The 17,158-nt window shown below is 28.1% G+C and overlaps 1 protein-coding gene across 2 annotated transcripts; it reads right to left on the reverse strand.

The window, feature by feature from the left end:
- Positions 1–221: 221 nt before the first annotated feature.
- On the reverse strand, positions 222–15,569 carry LOC111629528 (hemicentin-2-like). 2 transcript variants are annotated; one of them, XM_023373473.1, is made up of 11 exons: positions 15,242–15,569; positions 13,443–13,781; positions 11,453–11,710; positions 8,572–8,674; positions 7,915–8,099; positions 6,147–6,337; positions 5,617–5,752; positions 5,243–5,356; positions 1,980–2,010; positions 672–780; positions 222–603 (listed from the first exon to the last, which is right to left on the reverse strand). In XM_023373473.1, the coding sequence occupies exons 1-11, from the start codon at positions 15,519–15,521 to the stop codon at positions 439–441; spliced, it is 1,911 nt and encodes a 636-aa protein (XP_023229241.1). In that variant the 5' UTR covers positions 15,522–15,569; the 3' UTR covers positions 222–438. The 2 variants fall into 2 exon arrangements, with proteins under 2 accessions (XP_023229241.1, XP_023229283.1); XM_023373515.1 differs by lacking the exons at positions 222–603; positions 672–780; positions 1,980–2,010 and adding an exon at positions 2,599–4,014.
- Between the last annotated feature and the right edge of the window lie 1,589 nt (positions 15,570–17,158).

The raw sequence follows: 17,158 nt of genomic DNA on the forward strand, positions 1-17,158 counted from the left end.
TACCACCTGTAGTGTAGTGGGGCAGTAAAATGACCGTTTATTGGCTATCAACAGAAAGGCCAATGCGTTGACCTCATCGACATTAATGAGCAGAGAAATAGCAGCAAAGCTGTGGTTACATTAAGATTACATTTATATACTGTTCCAACGTCGTGCAGTTTCTCATTTAATAATTCGAACTAGAAATTAAATCATTTACAATAAAAGATCACTTATTACTATTTTTTTTGAGAAAATACTTTATATAATGTAAACGAATCGTACAAAACAATACAGTATACACAGATACATCATCATAAAATCAGATGATTAATATGATTTATAAAATATCTCCTTCAAGATAGCACCGCCAGTTAAGTCCACAATTTGTACACACTTTACGTAGGTGTTCCTACTAAACTGGTCCCTCGATGTGTTCTAACTCCTAATGGTTATTCTTCAATCGTTAGATTGATCCGCTCGTTTTTTCGGTTGGAATTGTATTTCTGCATATTGGGTTCTTTCTTGAGAAGACGTTAAAGGTTTTTGCACGTCATTAGATGGTTGCGATAAATCGAGGCTAGCATAAACAAGGCTCTCCTTTCGATTCGGAGCTTCTTTATTCTGTTAGATAAAGCACGAGTTACTACACAATGCGATTAGTCAAAGGTAATTTTTGCTAATTTTCTTACTTTTTCGTCCTGAACTCCTTTCTCCGTTTTTAAGTTTGCATACAAAGCATCGGGAGGGATTGCCCCAGCGTTCGTTGTTCTTCCATTCTTAACGGAGTGACCGAGTTCACTGAAATAAATAAAAATTAAATTAAATTAACTCAAAGTAGTGCTTTAGGGAAATTTCCCTGAAGATATTCACTAGAGAACCGAAAACCACTCTTTGGAGATTTCAATATAAATAGATAACATATCATTCCCAGAGGTGGAAAAGATTCTTGCGATTTTAACAATAATTAGTTTCTGTAATTTGATATTTCCAAATAAACTGATTTAAAAAAAATGATTATCTTTAATTGATTCGGCGTGATAATGATCCCAAGATACGCGTTTCGACTAGAAAACAGAAAGAAGAGCAAAATTCAAATTACTCGACTTGGTACAAATTTGAGAATAGTAATTTAAATAAAAGTAACATTTCGAGCGTATTGTACTGTCATATAGTCTTTTGAAGTTAATGACTTCATTACAAGTCAATCCTGGACTTCTCATTAAAAGATCACAAAAAAGAAATTTCAAAGAACAAAAACAGTCAGCGAATTTTAATGAGAATATGCTAAATTTATAAAATTCTTCTTTAATAATATTTTTAATGGTTGCTTATTTACAGTAACTTAAAAATATTTTAACTGCTCTTAATTCTAACATAGCAAATTCCATTGAAGCAGACAAGAAAAAATGTTTTATGAAACATAAAATTAAAGAAAACTTTTCAATAACTAATAAACAAATTCCTCGTCTTTTTCGCATGCTTAATTTTAGTTTATTATATCAAAGTCAGAAAATGTATGGAAGAACTTTCATTCGATTTTTTAAAATTTCTCTCTCTCTTTTTTTTTTTTTTTTTGCTAGGCCGAGAAGGTTGCAGATGGCAGTAAAATTGCATGGTGAATATTTCAATAAATCTCTGGTGCAGATTTACGTCTTGATGACCGAGATACTGGATCTCGGTACCTCATATCTTAGTATATCAATTCTAACGTGATTGCACACAATTCCGAAAACTTAGAAACGCCTTGGAAATTGCCAAAAAAATTCTTTTTTTTTTCTTTACTTTTTTGTTTTCGATTTCATTCTGTCGAACGAAACAATATTTCTGTTAGAAAACAAACGTTAAATTTAACCTCTAGAGAATCAATGCCCATCAACTTTCTGGAATATATAACAAAATTCATTCTTACATAAAATCCTCTATATTATTTTATTGGATAAATTTATTAATAAATAATATATAAACTTATTTATTAAGTAATGATTAACAAGGCATACCTATCACTTTCTGGAGCAAATTCACGATGACCTGTAATAAATTAAAGAAGAATTCTGAAGTATTATATTTAAAAAAGAATAAAAATTAAAAAAAAAATAATCCGAATAAAAAACAAAATAATTAGTAGTAGTATTAAATTATTGTATTTACTCCCTTTAAATAAAACTAATGAATATTTAGCTATTTTTAAATGTATTTTAAATTTTAAACGATTTTTATCGTTAAAATGGAAAAATATCTTAATTTTACAAAGGTAAGCAGGATAATATTTAACAAGCAACCTTAATTGGTTTAATTGAACCGAATTTAATGACTATTTAGTGGGGAAAAAGGTAGAAACAAAGATACTTTTATAGCAGCAATTACCGAGCTTCTACGACGACAGATTGGTTTTGGTAGAGACTATTAACAATCAATAGTCTGAACGGCTACTGCTACAATATTGTTCTCAATTTTATGGAAAATGGCTTGCTATTTTATCGATGTAGATTAAAATTTTCGAAAGAAAACAATCAATTTAAGAACTTAATGACAATTACATTTTAAAAGTCTAAATATTTTTCCTGTTAATTAAATTACTTGTTGAAAAATCTAATCAAAATTTTGATATATTAATATTTTATATACATATTTTAGTATTAATGCATTAATTTTAATTACAATATTTCGAATTTATTTTTATTGTCTTTATTAAGTACAGTCTTTTAAATCATTTTGACATACATAATTCACAGATCAAGCTTAGTCCTAAAATGTTTTTGTTTTTTTAGAGATGAATTTTGTCAGGTACTATCACAGTTTCAAAACCTTCAAAATCTTAACCAAAAATCTAGAATTTATTTAAATAAACTCTACATTTTAGGATTAATTTTAGTACCCTTTTCCTTTTGAAAAAAAAAATCAAAACAAAATTTACAATTTATATTAGCGTATTGGATTACAACGTGTATCAAAATAAGAAAATGTAAAAACTTGATAATTATATTCGAATGAGCAATAGCATTAAATTAAGGTTTATTAACAGATGTACATGGATCGGGCAGACATCCTGGCGTACAGAAAAAAACTTGATGTGATCGTTCGAAAAATTACAGTCTGTGAATTATATAAAGAAGAGTGCTCAGTGATTTCTGTCCATCTTTATACACAAGAAATTTGGTCCATATATCCCTTTACAGGCTACATACATAGAACGATACATGTTTGAAATGTACACCAGGTGATACTAGCGGTTTTCCTGTTTTCCGACACCACAAACACACGATTAAAGATTTTTTTTTTCGTTCGAAAACCAAATACTAGGATATATATATATAACACATTTCAGCATTAATAACCAATTTTTACTAACAATTATATCAAACAGGCTGAACAAAAATTTTATTCAATACCGTGATTTATATATATATATTATGTAGATATAAATATAAATCACACGGAGGTATTTTTTCAATGATCAGAGACAGATTAACTTTTTCTCTCTCTCTTTTTTTTATATCAGGCACCGCATACATAACAATGAAGACATTTGCTTAAATAACAACATTCGTTGTCGGAGAACCACCCAATTTTTTTATAGAATGTAGAGAAAAGCAAAACTACAGCATTTATCTATCACAGAAAAGTCCCAGACTGACTTCGACTCGGTTAATTAAAGACAAATGTTAAAATAAAATATCCAAAAGCTTCTAAACCGAACCGAAGTGTCTGCTGGCTGTGGGGAGGAATATAGAAGTGAGTTTTGCGCTGATCACAAAAAACACCATAGCTTTACAAATCTTCATATCGATTTCTTGTGTCCGTGATGCATTGTTTGTGTCCAGTGTCTACGACACTTCTTTTGGCCAGTGCTGGAGTCACTTTTTAACACTGGAGTCATATTCCCTGGTAGGGTTCGTAATGAACACAACACTACCGCTTCGGAGATCTCCATCCTTGGGATTCGACGCCCAAGGAAACACAGTTATAACTTCTCCATGGATGGTTGTTTAGATTCTTCGTCTTGCGGCACAGGAAATCCTGAATGTTTGGTGCCTAACGAGAATATATAAATGATTTGACTGAGAAATACGAAAGAAATTATTATTTCCAATATTCCAAATAAAACTGGAAGAAATCATAAATAATAAATGCCAACTGAAGTGAAAATGACGTGCAATAAAAGAATTTAAAATGCAAAAAAAAGAGACAATGGATAAAGAAAAAAAAAGTATGTGCAGTAAATTGAAAATTAAACACGAAAACATGATTTGTGAATTGTAATTACAAAATAATTTATTAAAATAAACAAAAAGTCAACATAACTGAATGTAGTTTATACTTTTAATGTTTAATTTATTACTAAATTTTATTTTTAAAAGAAAAAATTAATATTTTAATAAAATTAGATTCGTTAGTAATGAAAGTTAATAGATTATATATTTCATTAATTTTATCTCTAAATATTCGAAATTTTATCTATTTTTTGACATTCGTATGTCTATTGCTTTTGAAATTTAGTACAACCTTGTTATAGTAGCACGGGTTGTTATTGGATACTAGGCTTCGAGGTTTGGGATAGGAAAAAAAATCATGCCGTTTAAAATTGACAAGTTTTCAGAGAAAATTGAAGTCTTGCAGAATGGGTTGGACCAAGCAGATCAATGTAAAACTTCTAGGCAGATGTTTTTACATTAAAGAGGGGAAAAACTCATTTCTTCCGGTCTGGCCTCTACTCTCTATATATTAGCACCATCTATATTACAGGTCACTGCAGAATTTCAATTAATCTAACGGTACGTTGAAAGCAGATGCCTAAAAAATCTCCACAAAGTAGGCTGATATTTAATCTGTCTTCACATCTTCTGTATTTAAGTAATGAATGTAATAAAAGCGTAACCAATTGTAAGTTATTCATTCGTTTTAATTGAAGCAAAGGACGAAGATTATTTCATTTTATGGAACAAATTTTTTTTATTGAAATTAATAAATGAAATGGTAAATTTTCTAATGAAACACTGAATAAATTCGATCCGAGTTGAATCTCCAAATGCGATTCAACACTTCTTGGAATGCAAAGAATTCGGATGACATTACAAGTATGCAGATAGTGTTTCAGCCGTTCCCACTCGAAACATTCAATTGGAGAGGCATCAACCGAAGACCAATTATTTATAATATATTTTTTTATCGAACGATTCCTTAGTTTTTTAAATGTAAAATTTTAAGCTTTTTTAACTTAGGAAAAATATATAAAATTTTATAAATATTTAAAAAAACTTACGATTAAAACACCATTTTTCTGCCCTCAAGAGGTAGATGACTACTACTATTATGATGATAAATAAGGCGATACAGCCTACAACAATGCCTATAACTACAGACAGCGAAACTGGTTCTAAAAATTTAAATAAAATATGTTATAACTAGATAAGATATTTATATATAATTTTCATGTTTATGTAAACTGTAAATAATATATGAAAAGTTATTTATCAATATTGTTTCACACAATTAGTTCTTAATGTACTAACTAATGTAATCTGACTATCTCTAATTGTAAAGATGAAAGGAAATATACATTTATATAAGTCTATGTATGAATAAAATGAATATTCTATCAATGCTAAATTAATTAATTCCGTAGATATAATTTACCTCTAACTTTTAATGCTACAGCATGAGATTCTCGACCCTTTTCATTTTCAATATTTAATGTATATTTTCTTGAATCACTTCCGTCTACCTTCTGTACAATCAACTTTGCTTGATAACAATCTTGTTGTATCTCATCCTTTATTTATAAATAAAAATTTATTTAAGAAATTAATTTAAGATTTTAGTTATTAAAATAAGTTTAAGGGCAATCAAGTCAACAGTTAATGGAATAACCGCATCTTTTCCAGCAAGAAAAAAAGAAATATTTAATGAGTTAATTTAACCATTTTCTAGAAGTTAGTTAACGTAACTTATCGATTGATGTTATTAATGTTCATTCATTCATTTTATAAATTAAAATCTTCATTAAACATCATTTTAAAGATATCCTTTGTTATCTTATTAATTTTCTGAAATCGTTAGGTATTTTAATGAAAAGATATAATGGATATTTTTTAAAGGGGACTAAGAATATGAGATATTTCTCAGGAAAACACATTTATCAGATTCAAATATTAAACGGTACTTACTGGAACTAATGGTTCCGCAATATATTTCTCGTGAGTTTTGCCTGTATCTAACTTCTGACTTCCCCATTCCCAAAATGTTCTTTGAGGGCTTGGATCAGAACAAAAGAAAATAATGATGAAAGCATCCTCATCTTTCTCTGTGACTACTTTCTCTTGAGTTTTGGCTACGTCTCTCAAAATCTGGGGTGCTCCTGGATATTTAAAATAATATAAATAAATGAAAATCATTGCACAAAATTTTCTTCATTTTATTATTCTTCAATTTTCTTTAAAAGCAAAAATTTTTAAATTATGGAAGCTTAATTTCATTCTAGTGAATTTTAAAATGTTTTAATTTACGTATTTAATGAACAAAGCATTGGCACAATTCTTGTATTTAAGTATTCATAATCTTGAATTATGAAGAGAGATTTTTAATTTTTAATTGTATTATACAACAGTTTTTAAAATCATCATATTAAGCAGTATAGGAACTAATTACATTTTACATAAATTAAGTTCTATTTTGACAATTAATTAATAATACCGATTATAATTTAACATATTTCAGCTATACATATTTGAGAAAATGACACTTTGAAATGTGATTATCATCAAAAATATTACTTATTGCTATCTTATCCAATTTAAAAGAATTAAATAAACATATGATAAAATAATTGTAACAATTGCATTTAAATTAACTGAATTAATTATTTTCAAAAAACAGCAGCAAATATCTGTAAAAGGTCAAATTTGTAATCGTATTTTTATTTTATACAAAAAGTTTTAAATTTAGAATATGAATAAAAATCTTTACTAATCAATATTTTTATTTAAGAAAAATTTTACTAGAAACATGTTTAAGAATATTTATTTAAACTTTTAGTTCCTTCGTAATGAAATTTTATCATAATTGTAAATGTTCAGAATAATTTAATTTAACATTGGTATGATGCCAAACAAAATTTATAATAAAATGTTGCAAATATATATTATTCTTAAAATTTAAATGGAATACAACTATAAAATTTCATAATGATATTATTGAACAAAAAATATTATTTAATAAAATTTTCATAGTTATTACATTTTATGTACTGTACAATTCTCCTACCAGAAATTCAGAAGAGCATGAATTATCCAAAACTCGATTAACCAAAATCGACTTTAGAGTATTAATTATGTAATAGCTATTGTCGATGATTTTCTGTAGTCCCACTATTTAGCTATCTCGTCATTATTATTATGTGTTTTGTATTTTGAGTTCAAAGTTTCACCAATACTTTGTAGATTACAATGAAAGACTAGTGGTTGTTTTAATACATACAAATGATTAGAAATACGAAAAAAATTTCTAATTTATTAAATCTCTATGCCTTGTCTTTTTTTTACAATAGTAAAAAAAGTACAAGAATAAAAATTATTGTTAAGGTATTTATTCTTTCCCTACCGAAAGTTTCCCTCCTCAATTATTTCAGAAAATTGGCGCTCAATTGCATTGCACTTAGGAATATTCAAAACATACTGACAAGGTTTTAATTAATATGTAATTTAATAAAAATAAACGAGAAAATTTCACCATTATTTAGATTATCAAAGTTCTCTATATATTTTAAAGTTGTATTGCTTTAAAATGAATAGATACTTTTGATGGTAAACACTTCTGAAGTTGTAAAATATCAGATGTTTATATAGATTTTTAAAATCTATATAAACATATAATATAGTAGAGTTAGTTTATTTTTTTTTTATTAATAGAAATCAAGAATTTTCAATATTTATTTACCTGTAACGTCCAAAATAACTTCATTCGAGTCAACTTTTTCTTCTAAATTATTAATGATATTCGATGCCACGCACTTATAGATACCTTGATAAGCATAAGTCACGTTGTGTATATATAAAGTTGAATTATGACCTCTTTCTTGCCACGTCACTGGATCAGAAGAAATTTTCTGAAGCCAAATATACCTATAACAAATTTATTTATTATTATTAATTAAGTAATTATAAAATTAATTACAGAATTAATTTGTTAAGTATATAAACAGATGCTTTTTCTCATAAGTGCACTAGGAAGAAAAGCGGCTAATATGCTGATAATTAAAAGATAAAAAAAAGCTATAAAAGAAAGATGTAAATATAAAATTTTTAAAATAATTCTACGCAAGCAAATCATTGTAGATGCATCAATTTTGAAAATTTCATGTCTGAAAATAATTGTATGCATTTGTGGTTGTCATCAAAAATATATCAGGTAGGAAGGAAAAAAAGAAAAATAAGATTCTATAGATGCAAGCATATATTTCTAACAGAGAATAAAATGGAAATTTGGCAAGAATTCTGCAACAGCAAGAAAGACGTTATAGGAAACGTGCTGTATATATTTAAGGTAAAAAGATTAAAAAATTGTTACGATAGAGAAAGACAAAATAGTTCATACCGAGGTGGTGGATTTCCTTCGGCGTGACACTCGAGACGTGTAGCGTTATACAGAGCCACTGTTGTTTCGGGGCCAGGAGTTACTTGCAAAATCTTTGGCTTATCTAAAATCGACAGACAAAACACATCAGTAAGACTGAACATTTAGTTAAAAACTTAGAGCTAAGTTAGAGAAACTCCACATGACAAATACTACATTATGGTTCTATGTAACATTAGAAAAACCTGTTTCGGTAAAAATTATACATTGTAACCAAGTAGCAACGTTATCAACATCGATTACTTCGCACTTTCAAATTTCGAATTTATTATTTTATTAAACGTTAATGAAAACATTTATCTGTTAACATATTTTGAAATAAATATGTACTATACAAATGCTGAATTCATATTAAATATTCTATGAAATAATACGTCAACTTTAATTATCATTTAATTTTACAATTGAAATATGTTCTCGTTGTAAATAAACAACAAGAACATATTTTAGTATTTCAATTGTTGGCTAGGTCATTGATAAATATATATATTTGTAAATAACAAAGTAAAATAAAATTAAAAATTTTGTAAATGCAGGCGATTCTTGTTTTTTAATCGATTCTTAAAAAATCAATTCTGGAAACAATTTTTAAACTCGGCTAATTATACGTTTGGTTAATCCAATAGAATTGTTAAAGTCTTTAATACAGTCAAACCTTGATATAGAGTTGTCCCAAATAGCGCCACTCTCACAGAGCGCTTATGGATACAAGAACCGATCTTCCCCATAAATATTAAATAGAAGACCCTTCAGTATCAGTGAATTACTGAATAATATCATTTGCAATGCAAAAGCATACAAAGTCATGTGTTTTGATGATAGCAAAGCTCTCAAACTCATATGTACTGTACACTTCATTACTATTCTATGTATAATTTACAATGTGGCGATAAATTGAAGTACTTTAAACACTCTATTTAGCACTAATTCCAGACGTAAATAAATAGTAGCGCTAAATCGAAGTTTATTCGACTGTATTTCGCAAAAGCCCACCGTTCTGCCAGCTAACCTATCCTCGGAACAAGCAAATAGTGTTTAAGTATACCTAGTTGTAGGTACCATCAGAATCAATTTGCAGAGACCATTCTACCAATTTACTTGGTACAATGGTCTCTGCAAATAGTATTTGAAAGCTTGTATAAAAAGTTGGTTCAGCTCAAAATCTGCCAACATAGTTTCATCCTTCAACTTATTAGAAAATATTATTATATACACTAATAATTATTCATTATAAACGAAAAGTTCAATGTTTAAAATAACTGAAAATTAATCAACGTCAAAAATCGATCTTTTTTTGTGCAATCAAACAAAATTAACTTTGATGCTCCCATTTTTTTTTTAAATTGGGTGCTTTAACTTTACCGCCATCTGGAGAGATTTGTATAAACTAATTAAAAGAAAACAAGCCGATTTTCTTTAATTTACAAATATCATTCATAAAAACAAATATCTGCACCATTACCTTTTACATAAAATGTAATTTTAAACGGTTTTTTTAAAAAGTAAACGTCATTAAAAAATCACAAAATATTAACAAGATAAATATTTAATATATAAATTCTATAAAAAATAAAAACGAAAATAAAATATACGAATAGAAACTTAATGAAAAGATTGAATAAAAAGAAATAAAAAAGCTCACTTTTTCAAATTCTTTGATCTTTCATAATTTGAATTAAATTTTGTTATTGAATAAATGAATAAAATATGATAGAAATTGCTTTGAGGATTTGGTATTTTTAGAAAAGATGAATAGGAAAAAATATAAAAAGAAAAGGTTTCTGTAAATGCAAAATACTCATCATCAGTTGATACAGAAATGTCCAAAATAATCCATCTCATGATTTCGACTGACGATATATTCAGAACGTATTACTATTTCCTGCAGCTACTTCTTGGTGACAATCTCGGTATTCAGTGTGGAACAACACAGACACACTGATATAATCGCAAGGCCATTTTATGGAAAAAATATGCAAAACATATAGTGATCCATTCTCATTAGGTTTTCGTGCATGCAAGCGCTTCCAGGTTCAATTTTTTTTCCTTCTTAAAAACTACTACTATCAATAACGATAAGACACGCGAGAGATTTAAAAGACTGACTTTTATTAAAACACTGACAATGATAAATTCAAGAAAGAAGACAAAGTTACGTTTAGCGGCAACTGAAGAGGACGTGATCAATAATGTATTCTTTTGGACTTCATACCAACGTCATAAACTTAATGATGGCCATAGAAGAAAAACTCTCCTCATCTTGAACTTAATCATAAATAATAACTGCTTCAGTATTTAAGCTCCCTAACTACACAGAGATAACAGTACAGACAGAACGCATTAAAATTGAATGTTCTAATTTGACCAAACAAAGTTTCGAGATGGATTTTTCTTATCCCGGATCCTTTTCTCTTTCTTCTTTCGGAAACTGTGCTAAATTTTTATATTTGTATTCAAAAGAACAGGTGAAAATGTTAATTGGCCTCTTGCTGGCTTTTCAGAAAGACGAACAACAAATGCGAGTCATTCTACTGAAATTTATGGGTTATAACCTGAGTATATCCTTCGGTAAGAGAGTCACTAATTACTTTGCGGTCAAATTTTCGTTGTAATGATCTTTAAATAAGAAAATTTAAATCCTTCTCGAGTGATAAGATTTCGAGATTTTCGCATTCTCAATAATTTATGTTAGAAAAGTTTCTCGAAAGATTTTAAGTGAGAATTTGTTTGTTCTCGTGAAGAATTTATTTACTTTGGGAAAAGAAATCTCTAAAACTACAATAGAAATAAAATCATGTTAGATATAAAATATAACAGTAAAAATACAACAGAAAAAATTTACACTTGACATCGATCTTGACAGTCAATTTCTCGCTTTCTCCAATTTCGTTTTTAGCTGAACAAGTATAGTCTGCTGAATCTGCTCGACTGATAGAATTAAACTCTATTTGATCTTTTATTTCGTAGATTCCTGAATTTCCAGACTTCAACCAAATGATACTCGCTTCAGGATTGGCATCTGCTATGCATTTCAATGATACAGATGAACCTTCCACTATGTCATTTGTGGGTGTGCCTTCTAAACGTATCTCTGGTAAATCTGAAAAGACAAAAATTACTCTCAATTATTTTTCCAACTACTAATGATTTTATAATTAGTCATTAGATATATTTGTTTGACATTTAAAAAAATTAAATGAAATGTGCACTTTTAGAGTTTCAGTTACGTTTTATATAACTTAATGCAATTAACAGGAAACAATTAACTTTATTATTACACGCTTAGTAAAGAATTTTCTTATCTCTCTATTCTGTCTTATGGCAGCTATTGTTCGAAAAATAATAATTGCGGATACCGAGCAACAGCAAGATGGTTTACGGCATTTTAGGCACAAACTATTATTACCAATTTGCTGAAGTATGTTTATTTTATAAATTCAATTATTCTAAAACATCTCGCTGTAAAAAGGTAATCTCGTTTATCTTTACAAGAACATAAGCAACAGTTTTCCATCGCTGGAGGGAGTGTTAAAACTTTAGTCCGCAGATTCGGCTTTTAGATAACTATATGGATTTTTCATTTTGTTTGGGAGACTGATTTGATATTTCATTCAGCTTTTATGGTCCACTTGAAATTCGGAACAGCGATAATAGCACACTAGAGCGATTTTATCGCAGTGTAAAATCTACCAAAACGACCATATAAGTAGCGACTTTGGCAGCTAGCTGAAGCATTAGAGATGAATGGTTGTCAGAGTCATTTACTTAGTTTTAATAACTTGGTCCGCTGTCTTGACATCTTGATGTATGATTAAATGCTAAGTTATAATACGATATAGTCTATAAATAAGAGTTTTAGTTAAAGTTGTAACTAAAACTAGTCTCAATACGAGGAAAATTTCATTGGGAGAGATTAATCGGAATTTTAAGCTCTCGACACATTTCATAGGATACACCTGTAGTGACCCTTGCTAAATGAAATTCCCTTATGGTTTCAAGTATAAGCACACTATTACAGTTTCGTAGCAGTTCGAGACACATAAGAGGATCTTCTGACGTCAGAAGGAAGTTAACTTCCGCTATCATTAGTGAGATATTTCCACTCAGTACAGGAAGTTATTTACAGCTTCAACAGAGACATACAATACAACTTCCCTTTGCAAGTCGTAAATACCAAAGAAACCGTGAAATCTCTTCCGTTTGTTGATGTTCAGTAGCGCAAAACAATGTCAGTTTTAATATTTTACAGAAAAATTGTAAATTTTATTTGTGTACATTTATGGCATAGTTAAATTGGAATTTAGAAAGCGGGGATAAAAGATAACGCAAGATTTAGTTTTTATTATTACATTTATAGCAAAATTTCAATTTATAGACAAGCTTACTGTCATTCTTAAATTTAATATGGATAAGCTCTTTGGCCATTTATTATTATTGTCTACTAGTGTAATGGAAAGTGAAAAGAGAAAGAGTACATCTGAGAAAATGTGTGGTGGAAAGCTTCATCCAAAATGGAAGATGGTTCGATCCGTCAAGATACCGACAATTCCAGAGTGGTTCTCGGGTCAACCAACGGATCTCTACGTATCAACCTTGTTGAAAACTATCGATATGAAGATAAGAACAGAATCTAAAGTGGAAAAGAATGCTCTACTTTATCGTTTTTTCTTTAAATGAGATAAAAATAGTTTTAAACTCAATAAATAAAGTGATGTATGTATTCTCTTATTATTTGAAATAAAGAATAAAATATTACTTATAAAAAATTTAAAACTGATATAAAACGAAGAATATTACAAGTGTCTTCTATAAAAACAATTAAACAAACTTACATAAAATTTGTAAATTGATTTCGATTTCCTTTGAACCCGATTCGTAGGCAGCGTGAAGAGCTTCACATTTCAATTTATTTTTATTATGTCCTTTATTAAACACATAATCCAAAACACTTGTTGCCTGCCACGTTTTTTCCTTATCGACATCTTTAATACTTGTTTGGTTGGACATAGACGTTATATCTTCATCTTCTATAAACCATTTAAGTAAGGCAGATGGATTTCCTCTTCTGGATACGCAATGCAATCTTTTACTCTCTCCTGCACGAATTTTTAATGAATCTCCTGGATGGATCTGTATAGTATTATCTTCGATGAGGGGAGGTAATGGCGCTTCTAAACATTAAAAAAAATCAATCTTTATAATCGTTCACTTAATTATTAAAATAATAAATTTATATAAAATAGAATTTAAAGTCTAGGATTCATTTATTAAATTATATTCTCTCTAATAGATTCATGTAAATTAATATTATCAAGTAGCATTAAACGTGACTAATGATGCATTTCGATTCTAAACAGATGTTAGAATGTTCATGACAGGTTATAGGCTACTTATTGCTCAAACATTTAGTATGGAGCGGGCTAATTCACTAAAATATTTTTATTTTTATTTAAATAATTAAAACATTTAAATTTTATATCAATTAAGCCAAAAATTTAATGTTATTTATAAATATAAATTCTCTTATGTAAGTAACCGTCCAAAAAACATACAAAAATAAAAAACAAGATACTTAGTGAAGTAATAAAAAATAATTTTTGCTTAGTTATTATCGTTATTAGTTGATGGGCTTTACTATCATTTATATATTATTATTAGTTACGAAAATATTATATTAATGACAATTTTAATAGAATTTAACAATAAATAGCTTTTTCTTTTTGAAAAAAATTTATATCTTTTAATCTCAAATTCATTAATTAAACATTTAAACAATATGCATAAGATTACACTTATTTTTAAAATCTCTTTAAAAAAGTTTAGATATGGATTACTTTCCAGCAGACTTTGTAAATAATGAATATTTAATCTTACAAAGTAAAAAAAAAAAAACTTATTATTTTTACGTGTTCTTTCTTGTGAGTGACCCAGATAATATAGTCTAAAATTTATTTTTATGCCTACAAATTCAATACCTTTATAAATGTTTAATAATTCAAATAAAATGATCGAGAGAAAAATTTTCTATTAGTAAATAAACAACTCAGTTTGACAATTTGCACGCAAAGATCTCGTCAAGTCAATGGCATCACGTTATACTAATCTTGCATTATAAACATTAAACATTTTAATATATATATATATATATGCATTTTTATAACTTTATAAAAAATAAATAACTTGATAGAAATTTTCTTTTACTGGATGCTAAAAATATATAAATTAATGTTAAAATTATATTTCGAATATAACATATTGTTACCAATTTAATATCAAAACTCCCCACGTTCAATAATGATAAAGTTGTATTTTCGGAAAGTAAATAATAAAAAAAAAAAATCACAAAAGATATAAATCTATATTGAAAAGATTAATTTTAAATCTTTAACATCAAAAATAATAAATTTATCCCATATAACGGCAGTTAACAATGAAATTTCAATTTATAAAATTTGATATATTTCCTTTTATAGTGCCTTCGTGTAGCGCTCAAGAAAATTTATAGTATATCTCGGTATTCGCTTTAGATTATATTCTAAGCAACATGAAGTATTTGAAACGAGAATCAGATTTAATTGAACCATTCTTCACGTCAGCTCCATTAAAATATTTCACTCAACACTACTCTTACCTCTCACTGTTAATCTAACTTCACCGGACGTCAGAGTGGGATCATGTAGAGATCCTTGGGTCACCTGGCACTGCCACATTCCGTCGTCGTCTTCGAGTTTACTGTTAAGAACATCAATACTGCAATCTCCATCAGCTGGCTCTCTTTGAAACCTGTATTTCTCGTTAATTCTGCCAACTACTACTCCATCTTTCAACCAGGCACATTCACCTCCTCTGTTCCTCACTGTGCAGATCAAACGCGATGTTTCACCAGGATTCACTTCTACGTCGCTAGGCATTGTAATAAATTCCTGTACTGCCAAAATTCCTGCAATAATACAAGTAATGATAAATATTATAATCAGTTATTTAAGCTTTATAAGTGAAAACTAAAATGGATGATATTTCTTCATTTTAGTTTAGATTTTTGATATTTACAACCTTAAACAAAAAAATTCATGGCTAATTTTTTATCTTTAAATTAAATTCTTTTAAAGATTAAATTCTATTTGCTGAATATAAAAAGAACTTAAATGTAATCATTTAAGTGAATACAAAAAATGATCACGATGCTTGTATGCTTTTTTCTGTCTAATTGTTTTATAATTAGAACGTAATGTAGTTAACATTTTCATTTAGCAAATAAAGTTGCTCGCGAGTCATACATTGTTACTCTTCATTATTTGGACTTAGTCTCTTATTAATCTACAAAATGAATCTAACAAAAGACGAGAAAAACTAAGTAAACAGACAAACAAAAATTGACAATAAACTGCTAACTTGGTTGTTGACATTTCGGCTTAATTTTGCGTTCGTTTCTTAATTGAAACGTACAATAAAACATTTAAGACCTTTCAATTAAAAAAAATTAAACACTTCATTTTACGTATTTATTTTTATTAAACAAATTTAAAGAATATCTATACAGAATTCATGATTTAAAATTTCAAAATAAAATTATTAATATGTTTGGAGATTAATGGTTTAATTTGCAACCGTCCAATTCCAATTCATACTGCTCAATGTTACATTCTGTACATTTTTATACAGGATAGGCCAAAAGTCACTTTACCTTAGAAACAGCTCGCCTTTATGAAGAGGAAAACGTGGGAGGGGTATTTAAAAAGATGTTATCTTTCATGTTTAGGCCAAAAAAATCTCCAAGATGTATACATTATAATGTTAAAAAGAAACTTAAAAAATAATTAAAAGTATAAAAGTTATTTCATTTTTAAATGGTAAAGTGACTTTTGACCCACCCTGTATAAACGTAAATAATGTGCATAAATACGTAAGTAAGGTATGTAAAAATTATCAAAACACTAAAACTTAATTATAAGTTTTTTCATTATTTTATGAAATGAAAGGAGAATTTAATTCCCTTACATTCCATAAAATTATAATTCAAAATTCTGTCATAGAAACTTAACATTACTTATTCTAAAATGCTAAAATATCTAATTTTTCATTATCCCAACTGATACAGTTGGAGATCATGTACTTTTCCATCACATTAATTTCTGCCAATCGCAGTCGCTGCAGGAAGATACCTACTAACACCTCAGATCGATTTAAGACGATACCGGTTAGATATTAGTGGAAAAGAGAATATTCCCACAAAATTGCTGCTCCAACTAGGTCATTATATGCGTGCCAATTATTGTTTTTAAGACTTAATAATTGAATTTCCTCATTACTTACTTATTAATTGCAAATCTCTCAATTTTATAATTAGAATAATAATAACGATAATTTTAAAAGAATAGATAAAAATGTATAAGGATTATAGTTATTCAAAGATAAATGTATAAGAATAAACTGCTTCAAGAAAGCAGTTTATAAAATAAACATATGATATACATTTTTATCATCTATATAATCTAATGTGATGTCGAAAATGCAAGAAAGAGAAGAAAGAGGAGAGTGAGAAATAAGG

Source organism: Centruroides sculpturatus, unplaced genomic scaffold, assembly GCF_000671375.1.
Source record: "Centruroides sculpturatus isolate CEXI.00-Female unplaced genomic scaffold, Cexi_2.0 scaffold126, whole genome shotgun sequence".
Taxonomy (NCBI): domain Eukaryota; kingdom Metazoa; phylum Arthropoda; class Arachnida; order Scorpiones; family Buthidae; genus Centruroides; species Centruroides sculpturatus.

Excerpts from the sequence above, each read along its gene's own strand:
- LOC111629528 (XM_023373473.1), bottom strand. The coding sequence starts at position 15,521 with ATGCCTAGCGACGTAGAAGTGAATCCTGGTGAAACATCGCGTTTGATC. Across the intron at positions 5,357-5,616 it reads TGTAGCATTAAAAGTTAGAG|AACCAGTTTCGCTGTCTGTA; the intron begins GTAAATTATATC and ends TTAAATTTTTAG. Across the intron at positions 2,011-5,242 it reads AGAAAAATGGTGTTTTAATC|GTCATCGTGAATTTGCTCCA; the intron begins GTAAGTTTTTTT and ends AATTTATTACAG.